General features: G+C 37.3%; 1 protein-coding gene across 2 annotated transcripts in view; it reads left to right on the forward strand.

The window, feature by feature from the left end:
* The window catches only part of LOC135195828 (facilitated trehalose transporter Tret1-like), a 21,623-nt gene extending 8,788 nt beyond the window's left edge, over positions 1–12,835 (forward strand). The window contains exons 2-4 of one of the 2 annotated variants that reach the window (XM_064222333.1): positions 3,854–4,127; positions 5,890–6,034; positions 10,703–12,835. In XM_064222333.1, the coding sequence (XP_064078403.1) occupies positions 5,935–6,034; positions 10,703–11,937 (1,335 nt within the window). In that variant the 5' untranslated portion in view covers positions 3,854–4,127; positions 5,890–5,934 and the 3' untranslated portion in view covers positions 11,938–12,835. The remainder of the gene's footprint in view (positions 1–3,853; positions 4,128–5,889; positions 6,035–10,702) is intronic. The other variant, XM_064222332.1, reaches the window with a different exon arrangement.
* The last annotated feature ends 4,171 nt before the right edge of the window (positions 12,836–17,006 follow it).

The raw sequence follows: 17,006 nt of genomic DNA on the forward strand, positions 1-17,006 counted from the left end.
GTTTTATTATCTCACTGAAGGCCAGTGTAGAGTGTTTACTTAAAATCTTCACTTCAAAATAATCTCAAATGCATTTATCTTGGCATTTTAATGCTTTCTAATCTATTTATTATTTCTTATTTTTTGATAAGTGGGATTTCTTCTTTCTGTGTTTGATTTTCTTCTTTCCCACCGTTATCTGTGCATTAAGGGATCGGTTGCCTGATGCGCCTTTGATAAACTTTGATGAAGTTTATTATTTGCTTTTTACTCAGTATAGGGACTCACAGTCAGGTAGTTTGTAGTTACATACCCATGCCTTTGATAATATTTATTTCGGTTTCGAGAGAGAGAGGGATGAGAGAGAGAGTAGAGGGGGCTTGAGAGAGAGAGAGAGAGAGAGAGAGAGAGAGAGAGAGAGAGAGAGTTTATTGGTTGTCATTCAGACTTTTCCTGGGCAGCACCAGGATGGTCAGCTAGTGTATATATATGTATATATATATATATATATATATATATATATATATATATATATATATATATATATATATATATATATATATATATATATACACTAGCTGACCATCCTGGTGCTGCCCAGGAAAAGTCTGAATGACAACCAATAAACTCTCTCTCTCTCTCTCTCTCTCTCTCTCTCTCAAGCCCCATCTACTCTCTCTATCTCATCCCTCTCTCTCTCGCTCTTTCCCTTTCCTGTTAAGATAGTTGCTTCAGTTACATTGCCAGCATTTTTGACATTTTATTTTGCTATCGGGAGTGTCTCTGTGCAGCCCAGTGACCTCAAAAACTTTGGATTAGATGCTAATATCCATCATTTTTAACAATTTATTATTCACCCCTTCTCACGAACACCCCCTCCCCTCAATTCCTATCGGGGCTGAACTTAGACTGGAAGGGCATTGGGAGTGTGTACATTCATCTCAGCAACCTCAAAAGCTATGGATTAGAGGCTAATATCAGTATTTTTCGTTTATATTTAGATGTCACCACCTTCCCACCCCCTCTTCCTATTGGGGCTCAACTTAGACTCAAAGGACATCAGGAGTGTCACTATTCATCTCAGCTGCCTTGAAAACTATTAATTAGACACTAATATCTGTTGTTTTTGGTTATTTTACATGTCACCCCGTCTCACCCCTAATCCTTTTGGGGCTAACCTTAGACTTGAAGGGTATTGCAAGTGTCCTTATTCACGTCAGCGACCTCAAAAAACCAGGGATTAGAATCTAATATCCATCATTTCAGTTTCTTTACATGTCAGCCCCTTCCCACCCCTTCTCATCCCTGCTGAATTTAGACTTGAAGGGCATCAGGAAATAGCTGTCATTTTCAATTATTTTAACTTCTTACTCCTTTCCCATCCCTCCCCATAATCCCTCTGGTACCAGAGATGCCTTACCACCACAGTATTCTTTCACAGATGCTAAGTTATATTTATACCAAGTTTAGTTGAAATTGCTCAATGCATGTTGAAGTGTATGTGGCACATACACACAAACATCCATATATATATATATATATATATATATATATATATATATATATATTATAATCACTTTAGCACGTGATTCATTTTATATTAGACATATCCACAGGTGGAAAATAAAAGGCAGGTTGTAGGTCCTGACCGGTTTCGACTTTAAATCCAAGCCATTGACGTAGGACTGATACATAGTATTAGAAGTCACAAATATATATACTACATAGACAGTACTGACGAACATACACACAAATGTTTGAGACTGCAGATCCACCCACAGGCAGGTGTCAAGTTAGGAGCGGCTTCCAAAATCAGCTTCCTGTGGGTGGACCTGCAGTCTCAAACGGTTGTGTGTATGTTAGTCAGTACTACTTTGTGACTCTTAATACTGTTAGTTTTTCGTCAATGGCTTGGAAATAAAGTCGAAACCGGTCAGGACCTACACCCCTCCTCTTATTTTTCACCTGTAGATATGTGATATATATATACATAAATATATATATATATATATATATATATATATATATATATATATATATATATATATATATATATATATATATATATATATATATATATGTATATATATATATATATAGTATATATATATATATATATATATATATATATATATATATTATATCAATTGTTGGCCAATACACACTGTACTTCACATATGAATACTGAATCTTCTTATCACTCCTACCAGATAGTTCGCATCTTCAGTAGCCCCCAAAAGCTCTTATCATTGATTTCCTCACACATTTTTCAAATGCTTATCGCCTCAAGCCCCGAATCGGAATGAGGAATATATAGACTTGACAAATTTTGTGATAAACGTGGAGACGAAATCTTATCACTAACTTTCGACACTTGCATTTATGTATTGCCCTCTCGGATTCAAAGCTAATTGTGATAAGCGTATCCAAAAAGTGAGGAAATCGAGAAGAGGTTATCTTATACTTACATACATAAACAAAAATACATATATTTATACGTAATTTGTACACACACGCACACACACACACATATATATAATATATATATATATATATATATATATATATATATATATATATATATATATATATGTTGAGTGGGATGTTATGAGAGTAACATCACCATTGAAAAAACATCTATTTTGCATCAACATCAACAATTGAATTAATTATTATATCTCTGTACTTCCCAGTTAATGAAAAAACATGAACTATTCCACGTTCGTCCAAGTAACGAAGGAACTGATATAGTACACGTACCAGTCGAATTCAGGCTCTGCACTAGGAATCGTAATCAACGCATAAAATCTACCTTATTTGCATGAGAACTTCCCAAGACAGCGCCCACCGATATGGTGTACAATTACACGAAAGTGTTTAGTTCAAGTGATTTCTTTCCACGCTTCTCCTGGCTGGATGTTTGTGTACTTCACACGGCGTCAGTGATTCGTTGCAATATGGACACCAGACGCCTCTTGACTATCAAACAAGGGCCTGGATCATCCATACTTTTTTTTTTCCGCCGTCAAGGACTTCGCGGATAAGGTTTCTACGTCTTCCGTACGAGCGCGCAAAATAAAATGAGAAGCAGATTCCTTAGCCGATGTTTGGATGAAACACGTAAGTCACTCACTGCTACGCGCTGACATACCCTGGTAACAACTCCTCCATTCGAGGTTTCCCAGCGCAGGATTTGAAAGAAAAATATTGATATTTGTAAACTGGATGTACAGCCACGTTTCAAAACACTCAGAAGTGATAAGAACAATGTTAACAATGTATGGAAAATGTGCTATGTGATTTTTGTTATAATACAACGAGACGTGAATCAAATACACTACAGTTAAGGTTGGATAAAAGGTTAAGCAATTTGATAAATACTGTAAATTGCCGATCTTGCATTTGTAGGTAGTTTATCTAAAATCACTTTAGATTAGGTAACTATTTTAGCTCTGGGTTATGGTTTGAATTTGTCTGTCAATAGTGATATCGATTGGTTGGAAACAGGGAATGCCTTTTGTCAAATGGAAAAATATAGCAACATCCCTATTGACAAATTGAACATCAGCAAGAGTATGATAATTATACCGGGGTATATCACCCACTGCTCCAAATAATACGAAAACAGTTAAGTCAAGTGCTCTGGTTATGCTGGACAGGACTGAGTTTAACAGAACTAGGTATGATCCGACCTACAGCTTACTCGAGACGCGAGCAAGATTTTCTCCTCCCGCATAAGTTGTAGACATTATAATCTTAATTTTTAGCGTAAATTAAAACGTGCTAAAATCTATGGTCAAATCGAGCTTTGTTTCACCAGTGAAAATTAAAATAAATACACTATATTTTATTAGAAAAATTTTTTTCTTAACAGATTGAATACACCAGCACTCGTTGTAAAGATTCCCTCCAGAAGGAAGAAGGAAAATTACCATTTTGAGATGTGTTGGTACATAGGATAAAAACTTCAAATTATCTTTCTACTGGACGTCTACAAACATTTGTCCTCATCTTCAATTATATTCTTATCATCCATATAAAACTAAGGCTGCTATTTTTCCTGCAACACGTTTAATAGCACTGCGGGTCAATGGCCGGAGTTCTTAGATCAGGAATTTCACAATACGTGAAATTGCGGAACATTTCAGGTACGTAGGTTCTTTTTTATGGAAACATATTTTATAAAGCCCAAAAAGCATTTGACAGACTGACGAAAACTCAAGAGTTTGAAAACAGAAACATTCTAGGTCTTCCTTCATATAATTGCTTATAAGATGTCCCGAGACAGGTCAATCCACTGCGCAGATGTTTTTGTTAAAAGACCAGGGGTCCCTGGGAACACGCTAATTATAAAATCACCGAGAAATGAAACAGGATGTTTCTATAAGATTTCTTGTAAAGAATATAATCAAACCTACGTGGGACAAAGTGGGAAGGCGCTGGCTATACTCGATTGAAACAGCACAACTATAATGTAGGGACAGGTAACATGTCAAATGCATTATTAAAATAAAAATCCACAATGATATAGTAAACTGGATTACTATGTGTACGATAAAAGTTTATCTATTTTTTGCTATATAATAGTGGATTTTTATTCTCGAGGTTGTGAATTTCCTAGCAATCACAGTATCAATTGGATAGCATCTAAGGAAGTTATGTTTTGTTAAAATCTGGTGAAACGAAGCTAATAGAATCTTGTATTAGTAAACAAGGCGTGATCCCACCTCCAGCTTACTCGGGCCACTTGCTAGAATCTATAGTCAAATGGAGCATTGTTTCACCAAAATTTAACATAAAGACGCTATATTTTATTAGAAATAATTGTTATGTACTGCTTAACATACACATTATTTTTCTTAACATTTTTATTCTAATGAATAAAAAATGTCCTATTGTAAATTCCTGCATCTTTAACTCAACAGGAAGCACATTTTCAGACCTTTTTAGGCTTTCCTACCTCCTCCCCCCCCCCCCCCCAAAACCCCACACCCCACCAGCCCCCAACCCCGCAACAACAACAACCAAATTGGCTTACTCCCCGAGTAAGCGAAAAATTGTGATATTTATTAAAGCTCAGCAAGGTTTATATATATATATATATTATATATATATATATTATATATATATATATATAAATGGATGCAATTATAACGAAGGAGTTTCTACCTACGTCAGATATTAATGGTTCCCTCTGGCAACCGTTAGCACTGTCTGTTATGCCCAGAATTCGTCTTGTGACTTTTTATTTCTTTGACACGTTTACTTGATCCCTGATCAAGTATAGCCATTGGTATCATTACTACCAACATCATTATCATCATTGTATCATCACTGCCATCATTATCATGATTGTAGCTATTGCTATTATCACTACCATCATCTTGTAGCTATTGCTATCATCACTACTGTCATCATCATCAGCATAGCTATTCCTTCATCTCTACCATCATCATCATTGTAGGTGATGCTATCATCGCAGTACTACTATCATTATTGTAGCTATTGCTATCATCATTATCACCATCATCACTGCCATCATCACCATTGTAGCTATTGCTATCATAACTTCCATCATCATCATCATCATCATCACTGTAGCTATTTGCTTAATCACTACCATCACTGTAGCTATTGCTATCATCAATACTGTTACGATTACTATTGTAGCTATTGCTATCATCACTACAGTCATCATCACTGTAGCTAATGTTATCATCACTACCGTCATCATCATCATTGTAGGTACTCTCAAAAAGGGTAACCACCCTTGACCTAGACAGTCCATCCGCTCAGCTGTCAATGAACCATCAGTGTGACCACAGTACTCTTCATTGTTGCTAATGCTATTATCCTAATCATCACATTCTCCACATTAGAGTGAAATCATCGGGACATTTCATTCTTCAGATCGTTGGAGGTGGAGTATCAGGTCTGGTTCAAGTAGGACTCGGGATGGTGGCCGGTTACTCAGGAGTCACTATTCCACAGCTGACAAGTGACAACACAACCATTTCAGGAGTCGTCTTCGACGACGATCAGGTCGCTCTCTTCAGTAAGTGAGATGTATAGTTCTCTTTCTTTTTTTTCTACTTCAGTGTCTTTTTCTAGATTTTTTCCTTTTCAGGAGAGTAAATAATAACTTCTGTTGTTCGTTGGGATATACAGTTTTCATTTTTTTGGTTAACTAAAACCGATCTTTGATGAGGCAGCTTCTCATCTTCGTTCAAAAATGAGAAATGACGGCATAAAACCGTTTCGTTTGCTCTTTGCTGGGGACATATTCTTCGTCTTTCTTCTAAATAAATGTAGGCTTTGGTCGTCGCAGGTTATAAACTCCTTCATCACCTGCTGATGACATTAACGTTGTCTTTGCTCTTTGATTATTAATTAAATCATTCATTTTCCTAAACATGGCATAAACGCTGTCTTTGTTTTTCTTGATTAAATCTTACTTCCCTGTTAATGACATAAATGGTTTCTTTGTTCTTTGGCGATCAAATCTCTCATTGCCCTATAGATGACATAAACACTGTCTTTTTTCCTTGTTCTAAGTCTTGTACTTTCTTGTAAATGTCCATAAACTCTGTCTTTGCCCTTAGCTAGTTGAATCTTCCTTTTTGTATGGAATGGCATCTGCTTCTTTCCCCCGAAATATTTCGCGAAGTGCCGAGAAGGAAGTGATGTCCTCAAATATTCTCCTTGACACTATAAAACCACTCTGGAGCCGTTGCAAAGGCATGGATTTGCTCTACTGCTACTAGCACACTCTTATCTGATGCGCTAGGTCATGGCCCATAACCTAATTCTACGATGCGAGCACTGACCATCGTTGGTACGAATACCGTTATGTAAGGATAACTGGTAGACAACAGTTCACATGTACTGAGTATTATGGAATGTCCTTACTCTTTTTATTTATTTATTTATTCATATTCCTCATGAAACTGGGTCACGTACGGATATCACGTCCTTCGCAAAGCAGTGGAATGAAAACAAACAAACAAACGTTTACTCTTCTCTTCTCGCTCACTCGTAATGGGGAAAATGGGGTCGAGAAAAGACGCATGAAAGTATTAATCTATTTTCAACTTGAATTTTCAATATACTATTATTATTACTAATATCATCGTTAACACGAAGCCATTATTCTTAATGGGGGTGGTTTTGAGATTAAAACAAGACAAAGGTTACCGCTAAGCTCATTGTTTACTTGCTGAACGAAGGTCGAGTTCCTTTGCATGAAAGTAGACAGTTTTAATCAATTCATTTAGCTACAAAGTCGGCTCATCAACATCACGTAAAAAATTCAAGACATACTGAGTAATTCGCATCTGTCTCGTATAAAACTCTCACTTCCTGAGTACCGTTAACACTCAATGCATCCAGCACTTTCTTAGTCTCCTTCTATACACTTTAATATTATATACTCTTTTCGACAACATATCGTTCAGATATCTTTCCACATGACCAGACTTTCTCATGTCATCATTTCATGATGACAGATTCTTTGAACATTATTTTTCCATTTGCACATTCTGTTCTAAGATCCTTTGGCCCATAATAGTCTCTTTTGGCATAAAATAGTCACTGAGACTCACTTCGTTTTCCTTATTTTCTTCTTTATCTCTAACTTTAACTTTCTAAGCGATTTCCATATCCATCATCTGGTAGAGACATATATGATCTTCTCATCTTCTGATCTATTATTCTACTACACCTCAAACTAAACCTTTTTTCTCTCTTTCTAACTTCATTCACTCACACTATATGACCGCCTCCTCCTCCTCACGTTTTCAATATTCGTTTCAGTACTCCTCGAAAACTCCTTCTGCTTTCGTATCTTTAATTCAAGGTCATTTTTCATCTATCTTTTCCTTGTATGGTATTCCCACATCCCTCATAACAACTTAACTTCTTAAACTTCTAGATATTCCTGACAGTTTCAACAAGATATTAACCGAATGTACTACTACAGGCAATCGTCTTCTGTAAATGAAGGACATACAATTTTTTTCCTCCCATCAACTCTGTCTCAACACAGAATAAAAATTTTGAAGTTCATCGAAAGTCGAGATACAAGTTTGGACTCAGACAGACGCAGAAGTCACGTTAAATAAAAGCACGTAAAAACATTCTTATCTTCAGTTTTCTTCTTCTCAAGGATACTCACGGCCATTCTTCTTTGAAATTCCAGCTGTAAAACAAGCCTCTTCACAAAGACACCTCCCCAGAGTTACTGTCTAATCCATTTTCTTTCACTCCAGGAACTCCAAGCGTAGGTCAACTACCTTCCGAGTTCTCCACACTTAGCCAGGCACAAATTTCCACTTACCCAAAAACGCCCTCATTCTCATTCTTTTCCTTTCCTGGACCACATTCACTCACTTGCTATATGTACACACACACACACACACGAGCGCGCACACACACACAAAAACATACATATATATATATATATATATATATATATTTACGTGTATACATACATACATACATATATATTATATTGTGGCTGTTAAATGTATATTTATTCATTTTATATATTTAATTATCTACATATCTATATATTCTACTATCTCTTTAATATATACATCTATATGAAGTGATGTGGAATTCATATATTTTCATATATGTTAACCGAGGGGATATATATATATATATATATATATATATATATATATATATATATATATATACACACGAAATACACACACACACACACATAGTATATATATACATATATTTGACAGCCACAGTGACTTCGTATCTTCTCTGTTACTTCACACTTTTAAATACTCATATGACTACAAGCCCCGAATCCGTGCAGGTAACAAATAAAGAACCGCTTCCTTCGGTGGTGGGATTCGAACCGGCACACGTGAAGTAGGAGGGAGGCTGCTCTCTTACTCAGACTCATATCTTATTCAGACTCATATCTTATTCAGACTCTTATTCAGACCATATCCAGAACGAGTGAGGCAATCAGGCAGCTAAGAGGTCATCAGAGTCCTTGATTATATAGAGAAACGAGTTAAAACAAATTCTCAAGTCAGACTTTGCTAGAACGGCGTAAATGTTGGTGGAAATAATATTCAATGTGCTGGCACCTGGACTCGGCCATGTGTTATTATTATTATTATTATTATTATTATTATTATTATTATTATTATTATTATTATCTCAGTAGATGAAACCTATTCACATGGAACAAACGCACCGGGGTCATTGACTTTGAATTCAAGCTTCCGAAGAATGTTGGTTTTAACCTCCCACCGCAGACCCCAACTACAGCAGTAACTGATCATGATACAGAGCTAGTGGTTTTTCATCGCCTTTGGGGAGACGCGAACCCGCGACATCTGAATTTCAACTGTTGTTCAATCCTTTAGTTCCTTTTTCATTATTTCATCAGCACATTCTGAATGAGTTCACTTTCTGGTTGAATCATGAGGAGGTTCGAACTGGGACTTATTTATTTTTTTTTTTTTGTCTCGATAATAGTTATAATATTTTTTTTTGTGCTTTTCCTTTCGGAATATCTATACGTAATATTGTAATACATTGCTACTTGATTTTAAAAGTGAACTGTAGAAATTGAGAGAGAGAGAGAGAGAGAGAGATAGAGAGAGAGCGAGAGAGAGACGAGAGAGAGAGGAGAGAGAGAGAGAGAGAGAGAGAGAGAGAGAGTCATAACTAGACATGTTGGACATAACTTTTGTTTCGCCAAAATACCTCTAATTTCTTTTCTGACTAGCCGACAGAATAGAAATTTGAGGTATTTTGGCGAAACAAAAATTATGTCCAACATGTCTAGTTATGACTCTCTTCTCTCTCTCTCTCTCTCTCTCTCTCTCTCTCTCTCTCTCAATATCTACAGCTCACTTTTAAAATTAAGTAGCAATATATTACAGTATTATGTATAGATCTTCCAAAAGGAATATCTATACATACATACACACACACAGAATATTATATATATATATATGATATCTATATATATATATATATATATATATATATATATATCTGTGTGTGTGTGTGTGTATCAGCTTGCCTAACAAGGAAGTGAACGGCTGCAATAACTTGCTTTCAATGTAACTTCAGTAAAGTACCTGACTCTCTGCCACGTCCTAGAAACCTTTATTCACTTTCTCCTGACGAAAGCAAGAGGCTTTTCTTGGCCCTAACGTGACATAGAATAGTGGTTTATCCACCCTTTATAATACGATATTTTGCCACCATTACAATGTGATTTCCGTCTATGTATGTATATAAAGAATTTTTATCACATCACTGTGATTCATATACATACATTAAGCTACAAATGTCCTTTAATTAATATCCAGTTCGCTCTACCTCGGAATTAATATATTTTCATATATGTTAACCGCAGGGGAATTTTTTAGTTGATAATAATTTCGTCCTCTCCTGGGTTCGAACCAGCGCCCAGCGGACAAAGGAGAAATCAGGACTTCAGTGGCCGAGTCGATAACATCACCGAAGTCCTGATTTCTTCTCTGTCCGCTGGTTCGAACCCACGAGAGGATGAAATTATTAACTAAAAAATGCCCCTTCGGTTAACATATATGAAAATGTATTAATTCCGAAGTAGAGCGAATTGGATATTAAAGGACTTTTGTAGCTTAATGGATGCATATATATATGTATATATATGCATGTACATGTACTTGTGTGTCATTTTCTCTTCTGTTTATTTCAGGTAGTGTTGTGTACCTGACAGCTACTGTCGGATGCCTCGTCGGTATCCCAATGACAGTGAGTTTCGGCCAAAGGAAAACGATGCTCATCTGCCTTCCGATCCTTCTGTCAGGATGGGTATCGCTATACTTCTCGACAACCATCCCATCGATCCAGGCCTCCCGCAGTCTCATCGGCCTGACCATAGGCGTGATCGAAAGCGCCTCCTACCAGTACACCACCGAGACCTCGCACAGCTCCGTCCGCGGCATGATGGTGGGCGCCCTGGACACCCTGCGTCAGATCGGAGTCCTCCTGGTGTACGGTCTGGGGGCAACCGGCCTGACGTGGCAACATATAAGTCTGATCTGCGGGGTTACTGTGCCCCCTGCGATCATAGCTCTGGTGTTCTTGCCTGATTCGCCCCGCTGGCTGGTGACTCGAGGCAGGACGCAGGAAGCGTCCAAGAGTCTAGCGTTCTTCCGTGGCCCTCGCTACGACGTCACTGCAGAACTGGCATCCATATCCTCTCAGGTGGAATACGCTAGCGTTAACTCAGATTTCAGTTTTGGGAGCCAACTCCGAGCGATGATGCAGAAGGGCACAGTAAAGGTCATCCTGTACCTGACCATGTTGTTCCTAGCGGCCCAATTTACGGGCAACATCGTCGTCACGGCTTACATCGTTCCAATATTAGAAGCGACAGCCATCAGCATGAACGCCTTCGTGGCGGCCATGGTCGTCGGTGGGATCAGAGTCGTCGGGACAATTTTCTCCCTGCTGGTCGTTGACTTAATCGGGAGGAAGCCCTCCCTTCTCGTGTCCTTCCTGACGTGCGGCATTTCGTTACTTTCCCTGGGCGCGTTCTTCTTCATAAAAGGTCATTACGACGACGTGCGAGGCATAGACTGGATGCCCATGACGTGCCTGGTTTTCTTCACGTTCTTCTCGTGCGTGGGGCATCCCACCCTGAACCTGGTTCGAGGGGAGCTCCTGCCCACCACAGTGCGCTCGGCAGCCATGCCCTTCCTGTGCTCTGTTATGTTCGGAGGATTTTTCCTCGCGTCACAGACCTTCCCATTGATGACGTCATCGCTTGGAACGTCTGGAACATTCTGGATCTACGGTGGAATGTGCGGCCTGGTGACCGCTGCGACGGTCGCGGTCCTTCCCGAGACGCGAAAGGAGAATCTCGAGGACATCACTCTGGAGAAAAAGGGCGGAAAAACCTTTCCCGCCGTGAGGGACGCTGCTTAAGTGTCACTGACAGATGGATGATGTAGCCACATCTCGGGCAGGAAAGATGAAAATAAGAAAAAGTGGCGCTGCTTAAACGCGAAAAGTACAAATGTATCATTTCTTAAGCATGGAAACTGAAAAGTTGAATTCTGAATATGGACAATAACAAAGTAGTATTTCTTAATTTTGAAAAGTGAAAATAGAATGTGTTCCATGTATGAAAAATGTTCGAGTATCGCCAGTTAAATACAGAAAGCAAAGCAGTAATATCGTTAAGCTTGATCTCTAGGAAATGTGGGTTTGCTCAAGTATGAAAGGTGAAAATACCGCGTCTGAAGTAAGGAATGTTTGGTCAAACAAAAGACATAAGGATATCGCTGACGCACGTAAGTAATATAATCAATGTTTTTTTTAGTAATAGAACTGACAAAGTGAGGAAAAATAAGTACTATATATGTTGTGTGAAACTAAAAAAAACTCGAGTCTTACTATCGTTTTTCAAGTATACTTTCATAAGTAGTGATTCTTGAGTATAAGTAAAAAAAAAAAAAGTATTTGTAATGAAAGTAAAAATGTACAGTTTCATGGCAAGAAAAAAATACAGTTCACAATAAAGGGAAGTTAATCAATATCGATTCTAATTGCGCAAATTAAAGAGAGAGAGAGAGAGAGAGAGAGAGAGAGAGAGAGAGAGAGAGAGAGAGAGAGAGAGAGAGAAACTCAGCCCTCTGAGATGTTAGGAAAAATTATGGCTTTATAGGTACAAAATTGGAAAGTAGTTTCCCCGGAATGTTCCTTTCTCTAAGTCTGGAAGTATCCAAATGAGGGTTTTGCGTTTTACATTACTGAATATTTTGTACTTTTATTATCTTTTTTCTGTAATTTGATAATTTTCTGTAATAAAATATAAAGCTTTTCACATTTCCTTCGTCAGCCTTAACCCACACAAAAAACAAATATGTGAAGAAATCATAACAGGTAGGTATTTAGTTCATGATTATACAATTACGAGTTTGACGGCGTATGCTGTGCTATACGTTGTAGAAGGGTGGTTGTGTCATGTCTTCCCTACCCTACTGATCTCCTTCCTACCCTTCCCCAACCCGGGTGGCCAAAAAGATTTGCAGAAGGAGGGTGGATGTATCATGTCTCCCCTACCCTCCTGATCCCCTACTTACCCTGACCCGGTCCAGGGTGGACAAACGTGTTTGCAGGAGGAGGGTGGATGTGTCATGTCTCCCCTACCCTCCCGATCCTCTACCTACGCTGTCCCGGGGACCGGACAAACAAGATCCATTCGGATTTTATTAACATAGCTAATTATAGAGGCTCATTTTTTTAGTTACTTTTGGTATATCATTCCAAAGCTGCTTCACTTTGAGCGAGGCTGCAAAGGCTTCCACAACAAGCTACGTTGGGTTAGGCCATGATATCAACTTCACGGAGAATGATGATATGAAGGGATAATGTGCAGTAAAATCATCTGTTTTGGCGTTATTACATTTTAATGACTTGTTAAGCATCTACTGCCATGATTTTTAAACTGAAAGCAGCCGCCAATTTCCAAGGGAGGCGTAAGTCCAAAGGGAAAAAATTAAAATTTCTCTCATTATATTAGTTATTCTCTTAATAAGAATGAGGAGCTCATATCCAAAAGTAAGTTTCCTATAGTCTACTAGTCAAGTTAGACTCGTTGGGCTTAGCATGCTTTGTAATTATTTACCTTCCTCCCCATCCCTCGAAACACGCCCCCACCCCTTCTCTCTCTCTCTCTCTCTCTCTCTCTCTCTCTCTCTCTCTCTCTCTCTCACTTTTCTTTAAATCTTTAAATCTCACAGATACAATGGGGCCGTCGAGGGAAGGACCAACTCTTAGAGGGGGCGTGGTCATAAAAAGGTTAAGATCCACTGATCTACTGCTTCAACATATACCATTCATATCAATTTATAAAATAGATTATAACGCAGTAACAGAATATAAATAAAAATCAATAAGACAATTTGGCGAATGAAAAGTGTGCCAGAACGGACGCTCCAGAAAGAGAACTCTGTCTGGAGACACTGGAAGAACACGGCACGGCCCAGTAGACGGAAAAACCGATTATATGACCATCACCCATACTTCCTAACAGAAGCCTAGTGGAGCGGGAAATATGCTTCATCCAATTAGGCTAAAAATATGGAAGGATAAGAAATTGTGCTCCTGGTGGTCTGAGTGTTGAATTATGTGCTTAGTAGTGAGTTAGACTACTAAGGGTATGGGTGTCGCAGCTTCATCCCAAAAGATATGCTGAAAACCGGAAGGTTGATATATATATATATATATATATATATATATATATGCGTGTGTGTGTGTGTGTGTGTGTGTGTATGTATATAATATATATATATATATATATATATATATATATATATATATATATATATATATATATAATGTGTGTGTGCAGAGAATCTAATACTTACTCTGTAAAGCAAAATGAATATGATTTTATTCTCTAAACAAACTTTGAAAAATGTCCTAAGAATCTTATTTGTTTTCAGGTAGCCACAGATTGCCAGGTGAGCAATATCTATCATTGGTGTTTGGATGAAGACTGAAACTCAGACTATCTTCGAAAAATGGTACCACGAAACCGATTTCTAAGCATCAAATCGTAATCAGTATCTTCCTTTTGTTCATAATGAAAATTCATAAAACTGCGTAAGAGATAAAGGATTTAAATGCGTTTATATCAAGGAAGCAATTAGATCCTATTCCTGTTGCCAGAAAATAATGACAGCCTAGGTTCAAAAGTGGTTAAGTCTAATGATTAGTCGCCTTGAGAACCCATATGACCATAAAATTCATGTTGGTAACTTTTTTCAAGTTACAACCCATTTGTAGGAATAAAACAATTCTGAATAAGAATTACATGGAACAATACGTTCTAACAGAATATCCAAATGTCCACTAAATGATGGTAAAGAACAGAAAAAGAAGATCGTGGATTCTGAATACAGATCTGAAGATAGAGAACTGTTCTTTGTGAAATGACATAACAAGAGCAGATTTATAATTGCTAGCCATCGCCAATCTGCCAGCCCTATTGGAAATGCAAACAGATGGTCAACCAGCCGCAGAGAAAAAACAATTGTTCCTATACTATTTCTCATTTCCCAATAAAATAAATACTATGTGGGAGGACTGGACTGGATCATTTAGATTGGCCTATTCAGAGCTATCACATTCTTATTACTGTAATAGGTATTGTGATGGGTAATTCCTAGACTGTATACACTTTTGCTAATGGAAATCAGGACACCGTGACTCTGCTAGATTTTAGGAGATCAGGTACAACGGCTCGGATCCTAAAAATTCAGGATGGCCAAAAAGTATCATCTTCAAAAGCAATCCCAGAAATGGTATAGATTTTCTTCTCAGCAGAACACGTTGATCGAAAAGAGGGGAAGCAACGGAGGAGCGCTTATTGCAAGAAAAAACGTTTGAAATAAATGCTGGTCTGCATATCGGTGCACGTTTTATCAAACGAAATTCAAAGTAATCTGTTGTTCATTTGGATTGGTATATGAGGAAGAAAAACGTTTCGTTATTTATTTTAGGCATTAGGATCTTTTTACAATGAATTATTCTGCTTCGAGAACCTACTTTCCTGAACAGAAGTACCCCAAGTACCCATGGTCCTGAAAAAAAGGACCAAATATTAATTCGATTTTTTCTTAAACTATTATGATGAAAAAGTTTAAATATATATATTAAGAAATAGTGATGTATAAAGAAGTATTTTTTGGTGAAAAAATCACGAAAAAAAAAAAAAAATTGGGCATTAACGGGATTTATTAAGTAAAGTTATCACCCCTCTAGCCCACGCACAAACTTACATACTCCCCCATACTCACAAGGTTTCAAAGCGGTTTTGACTAATAAGCCAGTGACGATGAAAGTACACACAGACTTCAAGTTAGGTAAGGTAGGGTCCTTTCCGGTAACCTACCCAATTTTCTTCAAGAAAAAACAATTAGCTCCGATAGGTCTAAGCACTAGGTGAGATTCGAATAAGTAGCTTTTGGGTCTCATGATTTCTTATTCTTGGCCCCCCTCAAAAAAAAAAAAAAAAAAAAAAAAAAAAAAAAAAAAAAAAAAAAAAAAAAACAAAAAAAAAAAAAAAAAAAAAAAAAAAAAAAAAAAAAAAAAAAAAAAAAAAAAAAAAAAAAAAACCTAAATGGTTTTGCTAGTCCGAAATTCTATGTCGACTAGGGCAGTTTAGAATGCAGTATCTATCTACAATTTCTTTCTAAGTGCGTAGAGGTTTTGACACGGCTAGACCTTATTTTATTTTAAGTATTTCATTTAAAGTCACCTCTACTTGCTTTCACTTAAAATACACGAAGACTTTGGTATGTCTAGGCCTAAATTATATTAACTAATTTATGTGTTGGGGGAACTATTTGTAATTAGAATGGCTCTTGTGAATATTTTTTATTCAATGAATAAAACTGGCATCCAGATAGCAAGGTAACCACCTCACCCCCCCTCCCAAAAATAGTTTGGAAATGGTTAAATTAATTAAACAATAAAATTTAGCCTGTACATGCCAGGGACTCACACCAAGTACACCTATAAAGAACCCAGACAAACGCTTACGATTATGACGATTAAAACTCAAGACAGTAGATTTAGTTTATTATGCTCTGAAGTAAGGTACACCGTAAATAATGACTTCAGATGAATTAACCTAAATGAAAACTGCAAAATGACAAAAATAAACACAAAATATTTACCTTCTGCACTGTAAGTTTAAAATAAGAACTAGAATAATATACAGAACAGTCAATCAGAAATGCGGTAAAAAAAGAAACTATACAGCATCAATTATTACTTCAATCGCTGATTCAGATACACCAGATCGAAAATCAGTCAGTTCCGTGAATTCTGAGAATGTTCCTATAATTTTCTGCAGCAGGAGTGAAACTTACCCAGCTTCATTGTCCGTTGAACTCGAGTTAGCGAAAACAGTATTACCAACTCTCTCTCTCTCTCTCTCTCTCTCTCTCTCTCTCTCTGTATTCACGTATACGAGCCAATTA

Source organism: Macrobrachium nipponense, chromosome 16 (assembly GCF_015104395.2).
Source record: "Macrobrachium nipponense isolate FS-2020 chromosome 16, ASM1510439v2, whole genome shotgun sequence".
Lineage (NCBI taxonomy): Eukaryota > Metazoa > Arthropoda > Malacostraca > Decapoda > Palaemonidae > Macrobrachium > Macrobrachium nipponense.